Below are 25,496 nucleotides of genomic sequence, written 5' to 3'. Positions count from 1 at the left end.
GCCACCTGGTGTGTTAACACAGAGAGATTTTTCTGACAGATTTGTAAAGCCAAAGCCAGGAATGCATTTGAAAAGAGGAGAAATCTCAGTCTTTTTTATGACCTCTTCCCTGTTTATAGTCTGTTCCTGGCTTTGGCTTCAAAGATGTCAGATAAATTTCTCTGTGTAAATGCACCGTAAGTAGTCAAGTGGCCGGTCTTATCAGTGACCGACAGGCCCCTGATATGCGCACTTGATAAGGTGCGTTTACATGAAACGATAATTGGCCCGATCATACGATTAACGATGTCGGAGTAACGTTTTTTTTTCATAACGATCAACGTTTAGACGGTACGATATATCGTACGGAAAATTCATTTTGCGATCGCTTAAGCCTATCTCACACATTGGTTAAATCGGCGAACGACTGTTTACACGGAATGATCTGCAAATTTTTTGTGAACATGTTGAAAGATCAAAATGAACGATTTCTCGTTCGTCGCTTGATCGTTTGCTGCGTTTACACGTACGATTATCGTTTGAATTTGTTATCGCGCAAATTCGCACAATAATCGTTACGTGTAAACGCACCTTTAGACAACTGTCAGTCACAGGGTAGGCCGGCCCAATTTCCCAGTTGGTCCAGAATGAGCAGATAATTACGAGTAAATGGTTATCCTCTTCAATGTGCTCTGGTCTGTGACGACTACAGACTGGACTGTGTTTCCAGCATGGCTCCAGCGCACAGACTGTAACTTGTAATTCCCTCATATATTATTATTATTGTAGGTCCATGCTGATGGGCTGCAGGCCTCTCCTGATGGGCAGGTGTGGGGGATCTCTCTGTGATCCGAGCAGGTTTAGGCCCCAGTAATAATATCTATGGCATGGCCCCTGCACTGCCCATACTAACATTGGGGCCTACAGTTATGTCCCTATCGCTCCTGGTCTCGGTGCACTACAAATAACATCCATGCTGATGCCATATACAGCGCAGGATGACGGCTGACGAGGATTTCACACGGCCCGTGATTCTGCCCATACTAAGCAGGACTCCCGCCTCCATGGAGGTTGCATCACTCGCTCCGTAGCAACATGGTAGACGTAGCAGGTTCACGGTTAGGGGCGTGGTCTATATGACGGGTGGGCGTGACCTGATGCCACGCACCCGTGAGAAGCCCTGCTGCAGCAATGTGCGATCGCTGTCAGTGGGAATGATGGACAGGACAGTGGGCGGGGCTTGGCGGTGGAGGCGTGGCGAGGCTGGATCTGGTCCTTGCTGTTTGTCAGGCTCTGCAGTCAGCCAGGGACAGGGCTGTAGGTGATTTCTCTCCTCGTCTCCTGCTATCTGGGGGTCATCTGCCGCCGACCACCTCTAACAATGCTGTGGGCTGCCAATCAGGTCTTCAGGAAGTTCTCCACTGCAGCTGTGAGTAACTTGGCACTGAGCTGGCATGCACATATGCTGGCACTGGCTACATATAACCCCACCAGCCATGTGTCTCTGTGATTGAAGGACTCTGAGGCTAGATGGTTGTCAGCTGTGACCACATCCAATCCCATGGAGCTAGCCATGTGTGCTGTGGCATATACCACATGTATACAGTGACCAGCTGCTGGGGTTGGGGCCAAGGCTGTTTGTTGTAGTTGGTGCATATGTTGCTGGATTTGTCTAGAATACAGTAATTATATGTATGAATGATGATACAATGGATGCCATGTACAATGCTGTATTCCCAATGGACCTGGTCACACAGGTGTATTTTTATCTTACTCTGTTCTAATGTTTTATAGAAGAATCCCCCCAGCACCCCCATTGCCTGCAGCAGCCGATGCCATTGGGGACATTAGGAAACTTTCTTCTTGGTTGGGCAGAATAGAGCATGCAGCTACCCAGTAAAAAAAAAAAGTTGCCCTCCTGTTATTCCTATCATTGACGTTATCATCCAGTAAGGTGTCTGTTTCAGTCAGTTATAAATGGAAGTGTGAGACACGCAGTGTAGAACGGGGAGCTTTGGGCCCTCCAGGCCCTCCCTCTATGTATACATACCATACATTGTTACCTCCCTTCATGCTTACGTACTGTATATTGTAACCTCCCTTCATCTGTATATAACACGCAGTGTAACCTTCCTTCATGTATACATAACATATATTGTAATCTCTCCATCTGTACATAACACGTATTGCAACTTCCCTCCGTCTGTACATACCATGCATTGTAACCTCCCTCTCTGTATACAGAACGTGCATTGTACCCTCCCTCCATCTGTACATAACATATTGTAACCTCTTTCCTCTATACATAACGTATATTGTATATACCATACATTAACCCCCCTTCCATTTGTACATAACATATATTGTAACCTCCATATGCATAACATATTGTATATTACATATTTTGTTATATAATATATTGTATATTACATAATATATTGTAACCTCCCTCCATTTATACAGAATGTACATTGTAACTCCCCCTTCACCTATGCATAACATACGTTATAACCCCTCCATCTGTACATAACATATTGTAACCTCTTCCCTCTATGCATAATATACATTGTAACCTCCATATACATAACATATTGTATATTACATGTTTTATATTATTATATAATATTATATTACATATTTTATATTACATAATATATTGTAACTTCCCTCCACATTCCTCCATTTATACAGAACATATATTGTAACTCACTCCTTCACCTATACATAACATACAGTGTAACCCCTCCATCTGTATATAACATGCATTGTACCCTCCATATGCATATCACATACTTTATATTATATAAAATTATATTATATTATATTACATAATGTAACCTCCCTCCATTTGTACATAACATGCATACCATATACAGTGTAACCCCTCCATCTATACATAACATATATTGTAACCTTCCTCAATTTATACAGAACATGTATTGTAATTCTCACCTTCACCTATGCATACCATACAGTGTAACCCCTCATCTATACGTGGCATATACTGTAAACTCCCTCCTTCTATGCATAACATATATTGTAAAATGTCTCCATTTATACACAACATGCACTGTAGCCTATGGAGGAGATTTATGAAAGGGTGTAAATATACACCTGGTGTAAACTGCCCAGAGCAACCAATCACAGCTCCTCTTATATGTTACCAGAGCTGAAAGCTGAGCTGTGATTGGCTGCTGTGGGCAGTTTACACCAGGTGTATATTTACACCCTTTCATATATCTCCCCCTATGTGTTTAATATTGCACTGACATTATCAGTAAGGTCAAATAGGTTATTTGACGATCAACTCAATAATAAAAAGACTTATGACTAGCGTCCGATACTAAAGTTTGCTGATGACTGCAGATGTCCCTCTTTACAGTGGTCGTTAAGGATCCTTAGGGTACTATTACACCAAGCAATTTTCCGACGACTAACGATAAACGATCTTAAACGACCGCTAAGGCAAACGACCTGGAATCGATCGCCCAAGTACACAAAACGATGATCGTTATTTATGATCGTTCTTGCAGTCGTTTAGTCGTCGCTATTGCGTACGTTTCAGCTGTGAATTCTTATTCTACCGAACGATATGCGAACGATGAGCGAACGATCAAACGATAAAAATAGGTCCGGATCATATTAAACGATCAACGATTTCTTGTTGGTCGTTGAATCGTTGCCTGCTATTACACGAAATGATGATCGTTCAAATCCGAACGATTTAACGATTTTTCGAACGATAATCGTTCCGTGTAATACCACCCTTATTCTAGGTCGCTGTCTTTTCACAGTGGGTCTGCCATGCAGGGATCACTGTATGACAGCCGGGCCCCTGCTGTAGCACACAGGAATGTGGAAACCTCTGTTGCTACTAGATTAACCCTTAACGTGGAGGCATATTTGTCTGTCTGCTGCGTGGCCGGGTATATCACCTGTCAGCGTTATGCTGAGAGGCTCAATATGCTGCACTAGAGGACCAATGCGATCTCCTGATCGCTGTATAAGTCCCCTAGTGGGACAACAAAGAAGATAACAAAACAAATGCTAGGAAAATTTAAAAAAAATCATACTACTCCAAAATGGTACCAATGGTTCAGATTTGCTCCCCTCAAAATAAAAAAGTTATACTACTTGGCAGGTGACGACAGAAAAATAAAAACTATTACTTGAGAGATATTTTAGCTATATTTTTCTATAGTGCTGGAACTGCATAGAACATAATGCTGTTCTTTCCTAACCTCGCTCCCTCAGGGACCTCCTCCTGCATCTTCAGGTCCCCCTTTGAACGCTCTGGTCACTACCTCCAAGAAGGACCCTCATTGTCAGCGACAGCCCACTTGGCTATTCACTGGCCACGGTGCTGTCTCGCTTCAGTCAGTGATTGTCTCAACATGCTGTAACGGAGGAGACAAGTGCATCTCTGAAGTAGTGGCTGGAGCATTCAGCAGGGGATCTGAAGATGGTGCAGGAGGACCCTGGGCTAGGTAAGATTAGTATGCTTATTATATTCTATGTAGCACTATAGAAAATTTGAAAAGGCTGGAGCACCCTTTAAAGGGAACCAACTAGCACAATTGTGCTGATATAGTTCCCAGCTGCAGTGTATAGATCTACTGTGCAGCCCCCTAAGGCCACCAGCTGCATCTGCAGCAATACGTTACATTGGCGAAAAAGGAGTTGTATTACGGTGTGTAATGCTGCGTTTACACTAAACAATAATTGGTACGATTAACGATGCCGGAGTAATGATTTTTTTTTCTTAACGATCAGCGTACGGAAATTCGTTTTGTGATTGTTTTGCGATTACTTAAGCCTATATCACACATTGGTGAAATCGGCGATTTTAGAACATGTTGTAAGATCAAAATGAATGATTTGTCGTTCGTCGTTTGATCGTTCGCAGCGTTTACACAAACGATTATCATTCAAATTCGATCGTTATCGTGCGAATTTGCACGATAATTGTTTCGTGTAAACGCAGCATAAGGCTGGGAGAGGGGCGGCAACTAGTCTTCTGGGCGGAGAGTGGCCTGTGACTGTGGCTCTCTGCCTGTCAGAGTGCTCTGCGGGGATGATTGACAGGAAGAGAGGCATCTAACAGGTCTCCGACCAGATGGCTAGTTGCTGCCCCTCTCCCGGCCTTGCGAGCCAGAATAAAACATCATTTTCTCCTTTGTAAAGCTACCGCTGCAGATGTGACTGGTATGCTCTATGAGCTGCACAGTAGATCTATACTATGCAGCTGGGAACCATATTGGCACAATAATGCTGATTGATTCCCTTTATGCTACGTTTACACTGAGCGATAATTCGCCCAATCGATCGTTAACTGATTTTTAAAGCAACAATTTGGTTTTTATAACGATCAGTGTTTAGACGAATAAATCATTAGAAAAATTGTTTGAAAATTTGTAAGAAAAATCGTTATTGCGATTGTTTTTAAGATCGCTTAAGCCCATCTTTTACATAGGGTAAATCGGTGAAAGACTGTTTACACGAAGTGATCTGCGCATTTTCAGCGAACGACGATTTAAGAACATGTTGAAAGATCAAAATGAACGATTTGTCACTCGTCGTTTGATCGTTTGCTGTGTTTATACGGTATTATCGCTCAAATGCTATCGTTTATGCGAAAGTTCGAGCGATAATCGTGTAAACGCAGCATAAAGACATAGAATGTATGATGGGGGAAGGGGTTAACGCTAGGGCTGCACAAACAATCTACAGATTATGGAGGAGTGTAATAGGCTTGTAAAACAAGTGCCAATCTAATACGGCATTAAAGTGTACCTGTCACCAAAAAAACTTTTGATATGTCAGAGAAACATGTCAAATGTTTTTATGGCTTCGATTCTGAGCTGCTTCACGATCGTCTCCCCGCTCTGTGTCTGTGTGAAGAAACGTGCCCCATAGACTTCCGTTATGCAGCCATCTCATCACATGACACAGAGCCGGGAGAGGACTGCCCTAAGTGCGGCTTTTCCTGCTTGTTTTTCCGTGTGTTTGCAATCTAAACACATAGGGGGATATTTATGAAATCTGGCGCTTTTTACGCCAGGCTTACAAATGTCCCTGCAGCTCCGGAGCTCAGGGGATTTATGTAGAGGCGCATTGCCTCTACATAAATCCCGATCGCACGGAGCCCGTCCATGCGAAAAGTTTGAAACCTACACCAGCTCAGACCTGGTGTATGTTTCAGTATAATTTTTGTAGCGAAAACTGGTAAATGAAGCGGACCCAGAGTTCGCGCCCAGACATATTATATCTGATCCATTATAATCTCATTACCCAGGCAGCAATTTGTGTTTGGTTATATAAAGTATGATGAAGAATATGTCTATAAGTCTATGTCTATTAATTTGGACTATGTGCAATATGTTTAATGCTAAAGTAAGATTATCTCCAAAGATCCGGAAACATTATTACAGTACAATATATGGATGGATGGATTAGACAAGTAGACCCTTCCATCCTACATTTTTTTTAATATATAAATAAGACAGTCTTATTAGTGGATGTCTTAGTGGATCCACTTAGCAGATTTCTTATTTTTCCATGAAGAGGAATTCACATGTCACATGCACAGCAGGGACAGAGTGCATGGTATGATGGCTTCCGGCCACAGGGGGAGCTCACTGCAGCACACTTGTACAACACAGCAGGGACAGAGGGTCAGTAAGCCAGCTTCTGGCCACCAGGGGGAGCTCACCTCGGCACAGCAGGGACAGTGTATGGTATGGTAGCAGGCAACGGGATAACAGCAGACTGTGCAGCTCTACATCTGGTGGGGGACAGCGGGGATGGTGGCAAATGATGGGCCTCTTGATGCTTTCCCTACACATTTACAAGTGACTGGCGCGGAAGGGAAGAACGGGGTTGGTGGCAAGTGACAGTTCTGTGCGCAGCTGCTCTGCAACAGATGGTGAAGGTAGGGGACAACGGCAGCGGGACTAAAAAGAATCAGGGCTGCATGCCCTGGTGTTCTGTTTGGCGGGCATGCTTCCAAACAAAAACTTTTGCTAGGTTCTACTTTTGGGAGAGGCCTTATATTTAGCAATCCAGCAAAACCTCTACTAGGTCTTATTTTCAGGGGATGTGTTATTTTTGAAGAAACAATAGTTTTTAATTTGCCATGTAGTTATTACCTGGAAAATGATTTCATACTAGGTGAGAACTAAGTAACCCCAATTTTAGTTGCTTTAGGGACACATTCTCCTTATGGTACTATAAAAACAGAAAGTGCAAGTATTTAAATGCCTTGGCTCTGGTGTGCCGTAGCCTTTTATCGTGCCAGTAAAACAGCCACTCCTAGACAATCACTAATGTCAATAACCTAGAACTAGACCAACCTTGTAGTTACTTATAAGTTTCTATATAAGAAGCTTTCCTAGACTGTAAAGGGCCTTTCATCTTGTGTGCAGTTTTTTATCTATTTAGCTCAGAGCTATTCTTTCCTCCATAAGGAGAGCAGTGGCTCTGAGCTAAATGGATAAAGCATATCAGAACATTGAAGAGACACCTTGTGACGTAGTGAGCATATCTGGTAAGTTGTGATATCCTGTATTCTGGTGATATAATAAAAGAAAATTACAAAAAAATGCAAAACAAGGCTCTCAAATAAGAAGAATAGATCATTCTGCTCCATATATAACAATGGATTTTCTTCTGCAAGTAAATATTACAGAATGCATATGCAGCAAACGAATGGAGAAATCATCTGGCAAGGAATGCATATGTCAAACATATTGGTACTGTATTACGATTTGCCTGTGTTTTTTGTTAATAACATTTATATTATTTTCAGCCTTTTATTTATTAATTATCTAATATTTTTTTGTATTAGATGATGGGTGTATTAGCCATTCAGTGTCTTCGATTAGCTAGATGCAAACTGTGCAGTGCGGTGACATTTTTTGGCCGTAGCAAGTGTCCACCTACTACAACCAAGTTCATATCTGGTCATCTACAGTATATTGTTCTGTATTAACATATGTTATGTTGTTTTGGAAGTAGTTACGGTTTACTTCCTGATTTTCATTGAATGTTGTTTTTAGAACCTGGTACAATATTGCATTCTTTTCACTTGCTTGTCAGTATGTCACATTACTATATATGATATGGCGCAATAGAATCTGCGGAATATTGTATTACATTGATTTGCCTATCACTTGCTGCTGCTTTTTATAGTTAACAGTTCCCTTTAGTATAACAATTTCAGGACTGTCTAAGGACTGCTGTAATTGTCTTTATTACAGGTTTACTATCAGAATAAGCTCCGGTTAGCTCTTATTGGTCAGAGTGTCTTTGGTCAGGAAGTGTATAGTAACCTACGCAAGGAAGGACATAAAGTGGTGGGAGTTTTCACAGTCCCAGACAAGGATGGGAAGGCAGATCCTCTTGGTAAGTCTTCTGCTTGGTCACTTGTTTTTCTTGTGGAATCACTATATGTAATTCAGCTTCTAACTTGCCCATAACTGACCACAGGCTTTTTTTTTTAAAATCTTAGACACTTCATTTAATGTGAAAAATATTATATTGGGGCTTTACTACATGGGTTAAGCAGAAATTTTATAGTTTTGCTATCAGGACAAATAGCTGTTGTTGGCTGATACTAGCCGTATCTGTAGGCAAGGCCAAAAATTAGAAAGAACATGAGGGTCACGTACCTGGGGCCTCCACCCATTACCCTCCCTGCCAAATCTGACTGCATATATCTCTGTTTTATTTTCATATACTGTATATTTATCCAGTTTAATGACTTTATAGGGAGACAGCTGTCAATCAATCAGAGCTTGTACCAGATCTGACAGTGACAATTGATTTTTATTGTGTCGTTTCTGTTTCAGCGGTGGCAGCAGAAAAGGATGGCACACCAGTGTTTAAGTTCCCCCGATGGAGACTTAAAGGGAAATCTATTCCAGAGGTCGTAGAAGCCTACAAGTCTGTTGGAGCTGAGCTTAATGTTCTGCCCTTCTGCTCCCAGTTCATACCTATGGACGTCATTGATAATCCTAAGCATGGATCTATCATCTATCACCCTTCCATCTTGCCTCGTCACAGAGGAGCCTCAGCTATAAATTGGTGAGCCCACTTATTTTAAAGTGGTACAATGCCAAAAATCTGATTTAATGTATTCCAGTATTTGTACTGACATACATGTCAGTTTGATCCATTCAGCAAATTTTAAGGCCCCTGTACCTATAACTTTATTTTTGCCTGTTTGAGTATTTATTTCATGTCAAATAGTTCACTTAAGAGGACAGCTAGGAAATCTTATCATATTGAGAGGTTGTCCTACTCTGGTGGGATTTTTTTCACATTTGGTTAAAAAAATGCAAAAAATAATGTAATATGTAACTGAGCAAAAATGTGATGTACATGCTATCCACAGGACCTTGATTCATGGAGATAAAAAGGCCGGCTTTTCTGTTTTCTGGGCTGACGATGGGCTGGATACAGGACCAATTCTGCTGCAGAAAGTTTGTGATGTAGAGCCCAATGATACTGTAGACTCTCTTTACAACCGATTTCTCTTTCCCGAAGGAGTGAAAGCTATGGTAAGAGCCTTTTATCAGTTCTTTATGATGGGTCTCAGACATTTATGAAGTATGGATGGGACATGTCACCAATGCCTGACGAGTGAGAGCCCCACTTCTATGTTGAGAATGGGTGAATAGAGAGAGCTTTGCAGATGCATGGATCCCTCTCCATTCATTCTTCTCTTGAATGTGTCAGGTGGCAGGCAGCTCATCGGGTAGGATAGGGTCCCCTCTGTAGTTCTTGACATTTACTATCACTGAAAAATTTGTACACACCTTTTTCAACCAATGGTTTTTATTGTTTTTTTTTTCTACATTGTATCTTCGTATAGAGGACATGAAACCATAAAGGAGCACATGTATAATTAAGTAGTAAATAAAAAGTATTATACAAAACAGAACTAGTGGGACCATCATTTATCTTAAGGGTGCCTTCACACCTACCGGATCCGCAGCGGGTCTCACTTCTGCGGATTCATAGCGAGAACCGCTGCGCATCCGGTACCATTCACTCCTATGATAGCACATACTCGCAGCAGGATTAACATCCCACTGTGAATATGTGCTTTAACCGGCCGCATCCCGCAGCCCTGCCGCCGCATCTCCCCCATCCCCGGCCGCATCCCCCATCCCCGCCCGCATCCCCCATCCCCGCCCGCATCTTGCAGCCCGCCGCCGAGAGCATACAGTACCTGCTCGGCGGCGCGGCTGCAGTGAGGCTCCCGGCTCCGGTCCCGCTCAGCTGATCTGAACGGGACCGGAGCCGGCAGCCTCACTGCAGCCGTGCCACCGAGCAGGTACTGTGTGCTCTCGGCGGCGGGCTGCAGGATGCGGCCGGGGATGGGGGGAATGCAGCCAGGAATGGGGGATGCGGGCTGCTGGATGCGGCCGGGGATGGGCTGATGCGGCTGGGGATGGAGGATGCGGACGCGGGGCTGTGGACGCGGGGGGTTGAAGCACATATTCACAGCGGGATGTCAATCCCGCTGCGAGTATGTGCTATCATAGGGGTGAATTGATACTGGATCCGCAGCTGATCTCGCTGCGAATCCGCAGAAGTGAGATCTGCTGCGGATCCGGTAGGTGCGAAGGCACCCTTAAAAGGGACAGTGACCCCAAACACACTTTCAGGCTATGTAAGGGCTATTTTACCAAGAAGGAGAGGGATGGAGTGCTGCGTAAGGGTATGTCCACAATAAGGAATTCCGGCGGATCACCCGCCGCGGATTCTGCAGCTCGGCCGTATGCATCTCCGCTGGTCCTATTGGCTACATTCTATGGTTTGGCAGATTCCGACGTCTGCCCGAAGAATTATTCCGCTCATTCTTTGGGTGGATGGCAGAATCTGCTAAACTATAGAATGAAGCCTATGGGACCAGCAGAGATGCAAGCGGGGGCAAGCTGCAGAATCCGCGGCAGGTGATTCTCCTGAATTCCTTAGTGTGGATGGCATATTCCTACAATCACCTGACCTAAACTCACTTAAGATAGTTTGGGATGAGTTGGAGTGCAGAGTGGAGGAAAAGTAAAAAAAAAGTGCTCAACACAGCTGGGAACTCCTACAAGACTGTTACATAGTTAATACGGTTGAAGAAAGACACATGTCCATCAAGTTTAACCAAGGAGGGGATGCATGCAGGGAAGGGAGATAAACAAGAAGGGGGGGATGCAGGGAAGGGGGATATACAAGGAGGGGGTGGATGCAGGGAAGGGGGGGTATACAAGCAGGGGGTGGATGCAGGGAAGGGGGGGTATACAAGCAGGGGGTGGATGCAGGGAAGGGGGGTATACAAGCAGGGGGTGGATGCAGGGAAGGGGGGTATACAAGGAGGGAAAAATGCCATTTAATGAAAATTGCCAGCACTGCCAAACCAATCGACCATAACCATTTTATCATAGATGGATGCAAATTATGGTTGTCCACTAGATTTACTTGCACGCATTGTCTGCAATATATTTTATACATTATAAGATTTACATGAAGATTGTTTTTGCTGCCCAGGTGGAAGCTGTACAATTAATTGCTGATGGGAAGGCCCCTCGAATAGGCCAACCAGAAGATGGGGCTACCTATGAAGGAATTCAAAAGAAGGAGAATGCTAAGGTACGCAGCATTACTGCAGTATGGTGCATGCTATATTTTATGTAACATGACACAAGTCTATGTCTATCTGCTCTTTTTGGAGTAAATGTCATCTGTGTTTATTCTATATGACTATTGAGCAAGCTTAGTACATTTATTACAGACATAAGGCATTACACTAACCAGAGATGTAACTTAATGCTCCTTGGCTCCAATCCAAATTGTGTAACAGGCCATCGTGTTACATGTGCCATTCTTATTACTGGTGTCTATTTATGTGGTAGCAGTGCATTTGGATCCCTTCAAGCACCAGGATCAATGTGTGACTACTACCTCTGCACCCCCTATAACTGTCACTGACCCAACATAAATACAGTACTCTTATGAAAATCCCTTCACATTTTACTTAAATCGTTGTATTAGAATAATAATCATAATTATTTTTTTTTATAGCGCCAACATATTAAAGGGGTCATTTAGTGAAAATCTTTTTCTTTCAAATCAGCTGGTTTCAGAAAGTTATATAGATTTGTAATTTACTTCAATTTAAAAATCTCAAGTCTTCCCATACTTATCAGCTGCCATATGTCCTACAGGAAATGTCTTCTTTTCAGTCTGACACAGTGCTCTCTGCTGACATCTCTGTCCGAGACAAGAACTGTCCAGAGCAGGAGAGGTTTTCTATGGGGATTTGCTGCTGCTCTGGACAGTTTCTGTCTCGGCCAGAGATGTCAGCAGAGAGCACTGTGTCAGACTGAGAAGAAAACTACATTTCCTGCAGGACATACAGCAGCTGGTAAGTATGGAAAGACTCGAGACTTTTAAATAGAAGTAAATTACAAATCTATATCTTTTTCTGAAACCAGTTCATTTGAAAGAAAACGATTTTCACTGGATAACCCCTCTAAGCAGCACTTTATAATACTAGGAGGTGTTTATATACAGTGCTAACCAAAAGTATTGGCACCCCTGCAATTCTGTCAGAAAATCCTCAATTTCTTCCAGAAAATGATTGCAATCATAAATGCTTTGGTATTAATCTCTTCATTCAATTTGTCTTCGATGGAAAACCACAAAAAGAATTGTCAAAAAGCTAAATTGGATAGAATTTCACACTAAACATAAAAAGGATGTGGGCAAAAGTATTGGCACCCTTAGAAAAATCATGTGAAACTTCTCTAACTTGTGTAATTAACAGCACCTGTTACTTACCTGTGGCACATAACAGGTGGTGGCAATAACTTAATCACACTTGCAGCCAGCTGAAATGGATTGAAGTTGACTCGGACCTCTGTCCTGTGTCCTTGTCTGTACCACATTGAGCATGGAGAAAAGAAAGACGACCAAAGAACTTTCTGAGGCCTTGAGAAGCAAAATTGTGAGACGGCATGAGCAATCTCAAGGCTACAAGTCCATCTCCAAAGACCTGAATGTTCCTGTGTCTACCGTGCGCAGTGTCATCAAGAAGTGACTAACCTCCCTAGATGTGGACGGAAAAGAAAAATTTAGAGATTTCAACGAAAGATTGTGCAGATGGTGGCTAAAGAACCCCGACTAACATCCAAACAAGTTCTGGTTACCGGAAACTAAAATGATCAATGATTTGACTTTTTATTCATTCTCTTTTGTGGCTTTCCATTGCAAGAAAAATAAATGAAGATATTATTACCAATCATTTTCTGGAAGAAATTGAGTATTATCTGACAGAATTGCAGGGGTGCCAATACTTTTGGCCAGCACTCAGACTCTATAAACTCAGACATTACAGAAAGGCACATTTAACAATCAAGTCAAGCATGACAAGTGTGGGCCCTGCTTTGAGAGAGCTTACAATCTATAACCACAGGACAACAACATAATATTAAATTCATTTTTAATCATCCACATGATCACAACTATAAAGAATACATTAAAAAGCAAAAGAGAAACCCCACAGAAAAGAATCACTTGGATAGGTATAATTCCAAATCATAAATGCAACTAGACTGTTTCATTGCTCTCTCTCTATAGAGAGAGCATAATGTGCTAAATAAATAGTGAAACTAGCAAATGGATGCATGCAAAAAACCAAACAGTAACACGCATGCATATATAATAATAAATCAGTCTATATTTATATCACTTTGTAATTCACTTTAAATTGGCTAGGTATGTTGGGATAACTCTGCGGAGGCCCTGCATAATTGGATCCGAGGACATGATAAAGTTCCTGGGGCATGGACAGTCTTAAATGGTCAGGTATGTACTCTAAAAATCTCTTGTATTCCTGTTTAGGGCCGATCTAGCAGGATTTTAATTCTTTTTAAACTGTTTCCCCAGATGGTTACACTGTATGGATCTTCTTTGCTGGAGGGTGCAGTGCCCACCGGTGAACCAATGCATATTGAAGGGGCTTCCAGACCAGGACTTGTCACAAAGAATGGACTAGTTCTCTTTGGAAAAGATGGGAAAATGGTGAGATATTATTTTGATATCATTAAGAGGTTGAAATAAAATGCACCCAAAATGTTCCTGATCAAATAGTCATTGTATAAAAACACATGCTAGGGCATTGGTCTGTGCCCTGTGGTTCTCCAGCAGTGGCAAAACGTAATCTCCTTGCGCCATGTCAAACTATGCTTGTTCTGTCGTGAGTACTAGCCAAAGTGCCCCATGAGCCTTGGCAATACATATACAGCTTGCTCTATTATTCGGACAGTGACATTATTTTCATTATTTATCCTTTGCAATAGATCTGAAACAAAGCCATCTGTATGTGACTGAAGTATAGACTTATGACTTTAATAAAAGAAGTTTGACAACAATATTATTATTATTATTATTATTATTATTTATTTATAAAGCACCCTTAATTCCAGAGCGCTAGCAATATTGCATTAACTCTAGAAATTACAAATGTTTTTTACACAGTGCCTCCATTTCCATAGGTTTAAAAGTAGTTGGATAAACCAAAATTATTATAACTTTAAGGATTATGTTTAATACTTGGATGCAAATACTTTACAGCCAATCATTGCCCGAAGCCTGGAACCCTTCAGTTGCTACTTGTTTCTGTGTTTTTTGCATTTAGATTTTTTCCAAGCAAGTGAAAAGCACGCAATAGGCGCTGTGCTGCTGGTTCAGGTCAATATGTCCTGGCTCCAGGGGATGCGCTGGCTTGGGGATCAGGAGGCGCTGCTGTTGTCTGGAGGAGGAATGGGAGGATGACAGGAGTGGGTTACAGGAGTGGTGATGGAGGGGTGTGTGTGACAGGAGCGGTATCGCATAGAAGTCTATTGGGGCATTTGTGCTGCCATCTGCCTCGGCACTTTTACCTGTGCTGTTTTATCACAGCATGGATCGTGGCACGGATGGTATGAATACACACAAGATTTAATGGGCCCCAAAAATTCTGATCCGCAACCGCAGACAATTTCACTGGTCGTGTTAGTAAGGCATAAAGGGAACCTGTCACCCCAGTTGTCGGGGCAGAGACCGCCTGACCCCCCGATGGAGCCCCATATACTTACTCTTTCCACAAAGTCCCGCTCCTGGACCCAGTCACGCCGCTGATAAATCGTTGTTGGAAGCTCTGTGCACATTTTATGCTGATTACCGGAGAGGAGTCCGACATCCATAGAGAATGACTGGAGCAGTCATTCTCTATGAACGTCAGACTCCTCTCTGGTAATCAACATGGCTTCCGACTGCGATTACTCGACAGCGGGACCTCGTGGAAGGGGCTCCACTGGCGGGGTTGGGCAGGCTATGCGGGGGGACAGGTCCTCTTTAAAGGCTGCATCCATCTTCTTCACCCACCTGTAATCAAAGCTGCATGCTCAAATTTGGTTGAACCCAAGTGTGCTCAGGGTTAGCTCCTCTCTAACCATGAACCCTTCCTTTCTCTCTTCACCTGGTTTTCTTCTCATCTTTCTGGCACAGGTTAATTTTGGCTTTGTCTGTTTATACAATTTTGTTTCAAAACTGGACAGCTTTTTTAGATGTTGTCTAGCAAAGTTTACTTATCTGGCTTTTCTTTTCTTGAGTGTTACTGTTAGCATATTGAGATAAATCCCCTATATTTACATACACAATGATACCTTTTCATTGTAGACTTGTAGCCATATCTGTGCAGCAGATTTCACCAGTGCCTTTCTTCTTTTCAAGAATGTTCCACCATTACGATTTGGCAACTTTCTTCTATGTCTAATAGATAAATTTTTTTAAGCCTAAGGATTGCTACTAGCTCTTTGAAGCACATATTGAGAGTTCACATAGAGTTCACACAGCTACCAAATGTGAATTCAACACTTGGAATCAATTTCCAGCCTTAATTTGTCATGAAATACTGATATAACTGGTCTCACCAGACCATGACACTACTTATCAGTTATTTGTCTGATTACTTTTGACTGTGTAAAAGATGACTGTAATTCTTAGAGTTGAAGCGTTACTGTCACTTGTATTCCTGGGATCCACTGCGATGTAAAGACATAGCCAGGGGAGTGCACAGCACAGAGCGTCTCTCCCTGATTGTCAATCAAATTTGACTTGTTTGCTTCATTTTAGTTGATGTGAAAGTAACACTTAAATTTCGGATTTTTGTTAAATCACTTAAAGCTGCAAGTCTACACTTCAGTCACATTGAAGAAGGATAAACTATAATAATTGTGTCACTGTCCAGATACTTCTGCATCCAGCTGTAGAATATATATATCATTTTTTTTTTTGTAGGTAAAATTGAGTTTCCTGTTATATTTAGGCATTTAAGGGGTATCAAAGGTGTTTACTTAGTTTTTTTTTAAATGCAATTATATCCAGGCAGGTGCCACAAATTACAGTAACATATACTTACCTTTCTTACTTCCCTGCCTTCACCTTTCTCATTGAGCTCCCTGCCCCAGCATTTCTAGGTTTATACATGCGTATGGCAAATTTATACATGCATATGTTATTTTTCTGTGCAGCACCTGCCAGGGCATTATAACCCCAGGAATACCCCTTGTTTGTCTAGTTGTATAATCATTATCAGCATATGGAAATATTGAATACTGTGATGAATTGCTATAGATACAATGGCTAAAATCACAAACAAAAATCAGACACATTTTTGCCCCAGACATTTAGTATCCACTCACAGCTCAGCTTTTGGTTATCAGAATAAGCTGTCTATACTTACCTTCCTGGTTCTAACTGGTATTATGTTGCTGTAGCCCACTTTGTGTGACACTTCCCAATTCAGGGACGTGACATCAAAGGGCCACTCAGTCAGCCAGTGGTTGCAGTAGTGTCCTGCTATAGCCACTGCTTGGCTGAGTGGATCTGTGGCAACACATGAGAAAGGTAAGTGTCTGTTATTTTCCTATTTACCCCTCCCCCGGACATCTATCTGAAAAGCATCTTGCCCATATACTACCTTTAGGACCTTCTAATGAACAATATATGCAAGTATTAAAGTGTCCCAGTTACTTTAAAAAAACACACAACTGGTCAAAATCTCCTCAATCTTGTGGAGATCAGTGTGGTTACCTGTTGCACTGTTTTAATATTTTTATGTATTACAGTTAATAGTGAGAAATCTTCAGTTTGAAGATGGAAAAATGATTCCTGCATCCAATTACTTCTCAATGGGCGATGTTACAGTTTTGGAATTGACAGAGGAGGAAAAGGCCATGGAGTCTCTCATCAGGGTAAGCTGTAGTGCAGGGAAATCAATTATTTTTAATAAAGAGAATTCAGCATGACTTCTGAATGTGGACCAGTAGTCTTGGTTTGGAAGTCAGCTTCATCCTACAGGGTCCTGTATTAGTCATTCCTACATAAGATGTCTCTTTACTTACATAGGATATTTGGAAGGGGATACTAAGCAATGTTGCTGTGATTGAAGATACAACAGACTTTTTTAAATCTGGAGCTGCATCTATGGACGTTGTCAGGTCAGTGATTTAGTAAAGAATAGCAGGTTTGTGGAAGAGAAATGCCTTTTAGTTTAATATTTTATACATTAAGATGGCCACACGTTTTGCTAGACTGACTATCTTTTAGTGTTTGCTGTCAGGGCTCTGATTCCTGCTGTCTGCAGCCTCCGTGAACAGGGTGGATACAGCCTAAGGACCGCCTGGAAAACTGGGATACAGCCTATGCCAATGTCTGTATCCCAGTTTTCCAGGCGGCTGTATCCCCCCTTTTCACGAAGTGGGCAGACAGTGGGAATCATAAGCCGATAGTTCAGGTTCATACGAACCAAAACTTCGGCAAATTCGCTTATCTCTAGTCACAACTCTTCTTATCCTGATTAAAGGGTCTGTCTGGTGAATTCTTTTCCATTTGAAGTGCTCAGGTTGGGCTAGAATGATTAAGGTTATACTCAACTCCCGCAGTTTCCCACCATTGCTGTACCAATGGTGGCCAGTCCCCATTTCTCATTGCTTCCTCCTCTTGACAGAAGAAATTACCTACTTGGCCAGTAAATGAGATAGGTCACCACTGTGGCCAGTGATTTGCAAAGTTGGCCGATGGACTTGTATGAACAATAAAAGTGGTGAACATCGGGGCCTCTAAGAATGGCAGTGGCAAGGGATCGCAACAGGTAAGGCTAGGTTCACACTACATATTTGCAATCTCCTTTTTTCCCATCCATTTTTTGCAAAAAACTGATGCATTTGTGTGTGTCTGTTTTGATTTGTTTTTCCATTGACTTCCATTATAAAAATATACGAACAAAAACGGTTCCGTTTGTTTTTTAACATACACAAAAACATAGTCAACCTCATTTTTGTATCCATTAAAAAAATTGATCCATATTGCACACAATTGCAAAAAAAATGGATTGCAAATACGCAGTGTGAACCGAGCCTTACCTGTTGTGATCCCTAGCCACTGCCATTCTTACAGGCCTTGCTGTCATGAGGAGCAGGAAGTGGTGGGGACTGGCCACCACTGGTACAGCAGTGGTGGAAAACTGCAGGAGTTGAGTATAACCTTAATTATTCTAGCCCAATCTGAGCACTTAAAATTGAAAAGAATTCACCAGACAACCCCTCTAGAGGTTTCCTTTATAGCTGTCTTACCACTTTTAAAAATAATAAATCACCAGACAACCCCATTTAAGATAATGTTAACTCTTCATGCCTTGCTAAAAATGTTGCTCATAATAATGATAAAATGGACGGCTGGGGAGAGACTGGTGGCTATGTCATTATGGTGATTACTGTATTTTATAGCTTTATAGCTATACTGTATATGTTTTTATTTGTGTACAGGTTAGTGGAAGAAATCAAACAGAAATGTGCTGGGTTAGAGTTACAGAATGAAGATGTCTACATGGCCACCACATTCCAAGACTTCATACAGATGGTAGTTAAGAAATTCAGGGGGGAAGATAAAGAAGAAATGATTATAGATTATGTAAGTGTTATTGTAACTGCTTCTTTACACAGTGCCATTCTGATGTGTTTGTTGAACTTACACCAATATAAGATTTGAGGAGGAAAATGGTAATTTTCATTTCTTAAAGGGGTACTTTAGAAAGTGTGTGTATATATGTGTATATAATATATATATATATATATATATATATATATATACACTCACCGGCCACTTTATTAGGTACACCTGTCCAACTGCACGTTACCACTTAATCTCTAATCAGCCAATCACATGGCGGCAACTCAGTGCATTTAGGCATGTAGACATGGTCAAGACAATCTCCTGCAGTTCAAACCGAGCATCAGTATGGGGAAGAAAGGTGATTTGAGTGCCTTTGAACGTGGCATGGTTGTTGGTGCCTGAAGGGCTGGTCTGAGTATTTCAGAAGCTGCTGATCTACTGGGATTTTCACGCACAACCATCTCTAGGGTTTACAGAGAATTGTCCGAAAAAGAAAAAACATCCAGTGAGCGGCAGTTCTGCGGGCGGAAATGCCTTGTTGATGCCAGAGGTCAGAGGAGAATGGGCAGACTGGTTCCAGCTGATAGAAAGGCAACAGTGACTCAAATAGCCAACCGTTACAACCAAGTTAAGCAGAAGAGCATCTCTGAATGCACAGTATGTCGAACTTTGAGGCAGATGGGCTACAGCAGCAGAAGACCACACCGGGTGCCACTCCTTTCAGCTAAGAACAGGAAACTGAGGCTACAATTTGCACAAGCTCATCGAAATTGGACAGTAGAAGATTGGAAAAACGTTGCCTGGTCTGATGAGTCTCGATTTCTGCTGCGACATTCGGATGGTAGGGTCAGAATTTGGCGTCAACAACATGAAAGCATGGATCCATCCTGCCTTGTATCAACGGTTCAGGCTGGTGGTGGTGGTGTCATGGTGTGGGGAATATTTTCTTGGCACTCTTTGGGCCCCTTGGTACCAATTGAGCATCGTTGCAATGCCACAGCCTACCTGAGTATTGTTGCTGACCATGTCCATCCCTTTATGACCACAATGTACCCAACATCTGATGGCTACTTTCAGCAGGATAATGCGCCATGTCATAAAGCTAGAATCATCTCAGACTGGTTTCTTTAACATGACAATGAGTTCACTGTACTCAAATGGCCTCCACAGTCACCAGATCTCAATCCAATAGAGCATCTTTGGGATGTGGTGGAACGGGAGATTCGCATCATGGATGTGCAGCCGACAAATCTGCGGCAACTGTGTGATGCCATCATGTCAATATGGACCAAAATCTCTGAGGAATGCTTCCAGCACCTTGTTGTATCTATGCCACGAAGAATTGAGGCAGTTCTAAAGGCAAAAGGGGGTCCAACCCGTTACTAGCATGGTGTACCTAATAAAGTGGCCGGTGAGTGTATATATAATATATATAATATAAACAAATCGCAGCACTCTGTTTGTTGCAGGTGGGTGCCAGCAAAAGTACCAGGATCCGCTGGTGCTTGGCTATATATAAGACAAATGGTTGCCGCACTCTGGAGTTTCCAGTGAACAAACGTGATTTATTTAGTCCATGAACAAAAGCAATAAAGCAGCGACGTTTCAGTCCTTTCAATGAGGACTTTTCTTAAGCCAGTGAGCACACTTCCCTCTTGGGGTTATATATCACACAACCACACACAGGTGCAATCAATTATTCATGTCACATGATCACAAAACGTGTTGTAAACATTATTGTGCTAATAAAAATACATCATTACAAAGTGTCAAAAGTGAAAAAATATTTAGTGTTATTCAAATTAATACAAAATGTGTCCGTATGGGGACCACTTTGAGTCCCAGATAAGTGTCCAGATGATCTTTGGTTTGCGGATGGTGGGAGAGATCCTTACTGTACGCAGCTGTGTTAATAGGTGAGCCCTCCACAGTGGTCACAACTAATACATGTCCACAAGCCTCCGAGCTTCGGGTCTCAATTCATTCAACGGCGGCTGCTGTGAATTACAAGATGCTATTCAGACTGACATGCACCTAGTTGCGTTTATTGTGGATGGCATAACACTAAAATCTTTTGCTTATTGGCAGAGGAAAATACGCGGAGAAGTGAACACTCTTGCCCATCTCTTTTTGTATGAAGCTTTTTTGGACTTTCTAAGATACTTGTGTATCAGAAAATTCTTTTTATATATTGAATAACACTAAATATTTTTTTACTTTTGACACTTTGTAATGATGTATTTTTATTAGCACAATAATGTTTACAACACGTCTTGTGATCATGTGACATGAATAATTGATTGCACCTGTGTGTGGTTGTGTGATATATAACCCCAAGAGGGAAGTGTGCTCACTAGCTTGAGAAAAGTCCTCATTGAAAGGACTGAAACGTCACTGCTGTATTGCTCTTGTTTATGGACTAAATAAATCACGTTTGTTTACTGGAAACTCCGGAGTAGCGCAACCATTTGTCATATGTGCATACTTTTTTCTTTATACATTGATTTCTGTTAAGTGGCAGCAGTAGGGCTGTATGGTATGTTCTTATTAGAATATACAGTAGCCAGGGGGAAGATATCTGTCACTGTGACTGGGTGTGGCAGCCTTTGCACCGCAAGCAGTTATTATTATTATAATCGCTTGCTCTGGTAACATTATGTAAATATTAGCATTACTGTTTGTACATTACATAAGGCTTGTTTTGTGTATGCTGATTGTATGTTCTCCTCACCCTCACTGAAAACCTGTATGTTCAGTAATTTGAGGGTAAACCTTAGTATCTATTATCCTCATAGGAAAACTGTATATAATCAGAGATTGTAGATGACCTTAAAACCAAAAGTCTAGAAAGTGTTTCCTAGTGTATGCAGCCTATGTACTCATACTTTTAGAGCTGGTGGTACAGCACATTGGCACAGCCATTGGCTTCCTGCCATAACCACTACAGCCTGTTTAGTTTAAACATGAAACATAAGCAGAGTAGATTTTAGGTGAATGATTACCTCGCTGAACCAAGTGTGTAGTGAAGCTCCCTATAAAATGTAGGTTCATGTCAATACATTTCCTGATCGCCTGTCTGTTCAATATATTTATCCACAGGCCACATTAAATGTGAACAATATGACTGTGAAGATGCCATACCAGTGTTTTATTAATGGGCAGTTTATGGACTCTGACAGTGGAAAGACTTATAACACTATTAATCCCACAGATGGATCAGTAAGTGTGCTTCTTTTATTTTCTATCGCATACACACAGTATTTTTCTGACTACATGGTGCAACTAGCTATGGGGCAAACAGATTTGGAAAACAGAAAAAAACATGCTATACTCATAGAAATGTTGATATAACCTGGGCATCTTATACTGTATATGTACAGTTGGTATACAATATACATATTCTTAGAGTGATATAAACCATTTTGGTAAAGGACTATGTGCACATCTAAAAATGACCCTCTGATTGTGGTGTATGTCAGAAAACTGGCAGGACAGTAGGCTAATGTATACTGCAGCATTCCTTTACCAGGTCTTTTGAGTTCAGGGGACCAAACATAGTCTACTAGTGACTATGTTCTGTTCATTTGTAAGCATAAACTGTTATTTAGTGGAACTCCAAAAGTGCATCTGTCTATGTTCTGGAGGCCTGCAAAATAGCAGTGTATGCTATGCTTGGTCCAGCCAGGTAAAAGTATATATTTTTGCTGCCGTATAGTATATGCCTTTGGGGCGCTGAACTGGCAGTGATAGCTGTGTGAGTGTAACCAGCAGCTGATATTTGTCTTTATTCTGTGTACAAAGTTCCCTGACCTTGTGCTACTTTTTCTTCCCCAGCAGATGTGTGGATTGGGAACTTAAAGTGTACCTGTTTTCCCAGCTGCTGCCGAATCAGCGGTGAATTCCACTCTGCGTCCGGAAGTTCGGGTATCCATGGCGATAAACATGCTGAGACCATAATGTGCACAACCCCCTTTGGATCAGAATAAAGGTTGCATGCATTATGGTCTTGAGTGGGATTTACCACTGATCCGGCAGTGTCCATAATTACAAATACACTTTAAAGGGACCTGAAAATGACCTAATTTGTTTAAATAATTTTTGGCAGATATATTTTTTAAGAATTTATGGCAACTTTTTCTAACTTTCCATTTTACTGTGTACTTTAAAATAATCCGGGAATTTTCTTTATTTTTACTAAATTGGAATAAAAAATTATTTAGGTGATGTATTCCGGTAAATCCTTTTGCAGCTACACTGTGACTACCTACCTCCCTAAGCTCCAGCAATGTGTTCTGCAAGGAGAATAAAAAAGATATACACACTGCATTCAGCTTTCCTTCCCAAGGTGGTCTAGGTGGCATACTGTGTTACAAATACTCAGTTCTGTGTAGCACAGACTTAGAGAGATCTTGAATATAGTAGTCAGCTGTATTTGACTTTGCCAGTCCTTACTAATCTAATACTTTTAATAGAAGGTACACTAATAAACTATGTATATATTTGTTTGCTTATAGGTTTTATGCAAAGTCTCATATTGCTCTGTAGCAGATGTAGACAAAGCTGTGGCAGCAGCAAAAGAAGCCTTTGAAAATGGTGAATGGGGGAAAATGAACGCTCGAGATAGGGGTAGAGTACTGTACAGGTGAGTACGTGCTACATAACCTTGGCTTCCTTACGTTACTTTATTACTATTAATGCAGGCGTGGACAAATCTTAGCCAGGTTTAAGAGCCAATTCCAATAGTTAGAAGCTGGTTAAATTCCAGAAGAGATTATTAGAAATGAGAGAAAGGGAGAAGCCTTGGAATAAGGGTGAATTGCACTGACACTTTTTAAGGCGTGATCCTGACTGTTAAATCATACGTTTCTCTAGTGAAGAATGGATACTCTAGAGTCACCCAAAGAGTGGACTATACCTCCCCTATTCCCATATGCGGCAGCCTTTCACTGTCCCAGTTTATAGAAGTCATGGTCATATGCAGGCATTCTACAATTGCATTTGCCATTTTCTGACTATAAGTAGGACAGTAGGGATATGAACATAATAAATACACCTTATTGTAACACAAGACTTGCAGATCTCATGGAAGAGCATCAAGAAGAATTAGCCACTATTGAAGCTCTAGATTCAGGGGCAGTGTACACCTTGGCTCTGAAGACCCATGTGGGGATGTCAGTGCAGACCTTCAGGTACTTCGCTGGATGGTGCGATAAAATTCAGGCAAGAGTTTTTATAGTTACTTTATTAGGTTTAGTTGTTGATTTATTGCATGACTACATCTTGTATAAAATGTCATAGTTTTCAGGTCAAGTAAAAACAAGTTAGCGGCTCTGTCTTTTATGCACTTTCAAGGCAAATATTTATTCCAACTTGAAATGGTGTAAAATAATAATGCAAATGGTGGTATGGAAAAATGATACAGTCTGCTCCATTCTATCCTTTTAACCACAGAAATGAATGCTCCATATCTTAGGAATCCTAAGTGTATAGAATATGTACAGGAACCTGGTGTACATTATACATTAGCGTCTAATAAATGCACCCCTTATGCTATTTATTTTGTAGGGAGCTACTATTCCAATAAATCAAGCTCGTCCAAATCGCAACTTAACATTTACTAAGAAGGAGCCACTCGGGTAAGTGCATGATAAAAAGAGGTTTTCTTTCCTATAAAATTGGAGTCCTAGTCCTAGAGTCCTACCTCTTGTTGGAAAAAAGAGACAGCTAGTTGTGGCTGTATCCAGACAGGGACTGAAAGGCAATGTGGATATGCATCTGAACCTCTACTTTGTGGATAAATAAGGGTCCTTATATCCTTTGAATATACCATAAAATTTAAATGAACCTCCTTAGACTAAGGAGGAGGAAATTTTACAAAGTTTCTTAGGACATTCTATGTGGCGGAATGTTTCTTAGGACCTTCCATGTGGCGGAATGTTTCTTAGGCCATTCCATCTGGCGGAATGTTTCTTAGGACCTTCCTTGTGGCGGAATGTTTGTTAGGCCATTCCGTCTGGCGGAATGTTTGTTAGGCCATTCCGTCTGGCGGAATGTTTCTTAGGCCATTCCGTCTGGCGGAATGTTTCTTAGGCCATTCCGTCTGGCGGAATGTTTCTTAGGCCATTCCGTCTGGCGGAATGTTTCTTAGGCCATTCCGTCTGGCGGAATGTTTCTTAGGCCATTCCGTCTGGCGGAATGTTTCTTAGGCCATTCCGTCTGGCGGAATGTTTCTTAGGCCATTCCGTCTGGCGGAATGTTTCTTAGGCCATTCCGTCTGGCGAAATGTTTCTTAGGCCATTCCGACTGGCGGAATGTTTCTTAGGCCATTCCGTCTGGCGGAATGTTTCTTAGGCCATTCCGTCTGGCGGAATGTTTCTTAGGCCATTCCGTCTGGCGGAATGTTTCTTAGGCCATTCCGTCTGGCGGAATGTTTCTTAGGCCATTCCGTCTGGCGGAATGTTTCTTAGGCCATTCCGTCTGGCGGAATGTTTCTTAGGCCATTCCGTCTGGCGGAATGTTTCTTA

General features: G+C 41.7%; 1 protein-coding gene across 1 annotated transcript in view; it reads left to right on the top strand.

The window, feature by feature from the left end:
* The first annotated feature begins 1,341 nt into the window (after positions 1–1,341).
* Positions 1,342–25,496, top strand: part of ALDH1L2 (aldehyde dehydrogenase 1 family member L2) — a 39,062-nt gene continuing 14,907 nt past the window's right edge. Inside the window, exons 1-14 of the mRNA XM_069973721.1 lie at positions 1,342–1,408; positions 8,238–8,382; positions 8,829–9,063; positions 9,374–9,539; positions 11,524–11,625; positions 13,753–13,842; positions 13,924–14,058; positions 17,148–17,273; positions 17,428–17,519; positions 18,846–18,990; positions 22,072–22,191; positions 23,487–23,614; positions 24,042–24,192; positions 24,538–24,608. Coding sequence (XP_069829822.1) covers positions 1,361–1,408; positions 8,238–8,382; positions 8,829–9,063; positions 9,374–9,539; positions 11,524–11,625; positions 13,753–13,842; positions 13,924–14,058; positions 17,148–17,273; positions 17,428–17,519; positions 18,846–18,990; positions 22,072–22,191; positions 23,487–23,614; positions 24,042–24,192; positions 24,538–24,608 — 1,754 coding nt within the window. The 5' untranslated portion in view covers positions 1,342–1,360. The remainder of the gene's footprint in view (positions 1,409–8,237; positions 8,383–8,828; positions 9,064–9,373; positions 9,540–11,523; positions 11,626–13,752; positions 13,843–13,923; positions 14,059–17,147; positions 17,274–17,427; positions 17,520–18,845; positions 18,991–22,071; positions 22,192–23,486; positions 23,615–24,041; positions 24,193–24,537; positions 24,609–25,496) is intronic.

Source organism: Dendropsophus ebraccatus, chromosome 1 (assembly GCF_027789765.1).
Source record: "Dendropsophus ebraccatus isolate aDenEbr1 chromosome 1, aDenEbr1.pat, whole genome shotgun sequence".
Lineage (NCBI taxonomy): Eukaryota > Metazoa > Chordata > Amphibia > Anura > Hylidae > Dendropsophus > Dendropsophus ebraccatus.
This window is presented reverse-complemented; position numbering and strand designations above follow the sequence as displayed.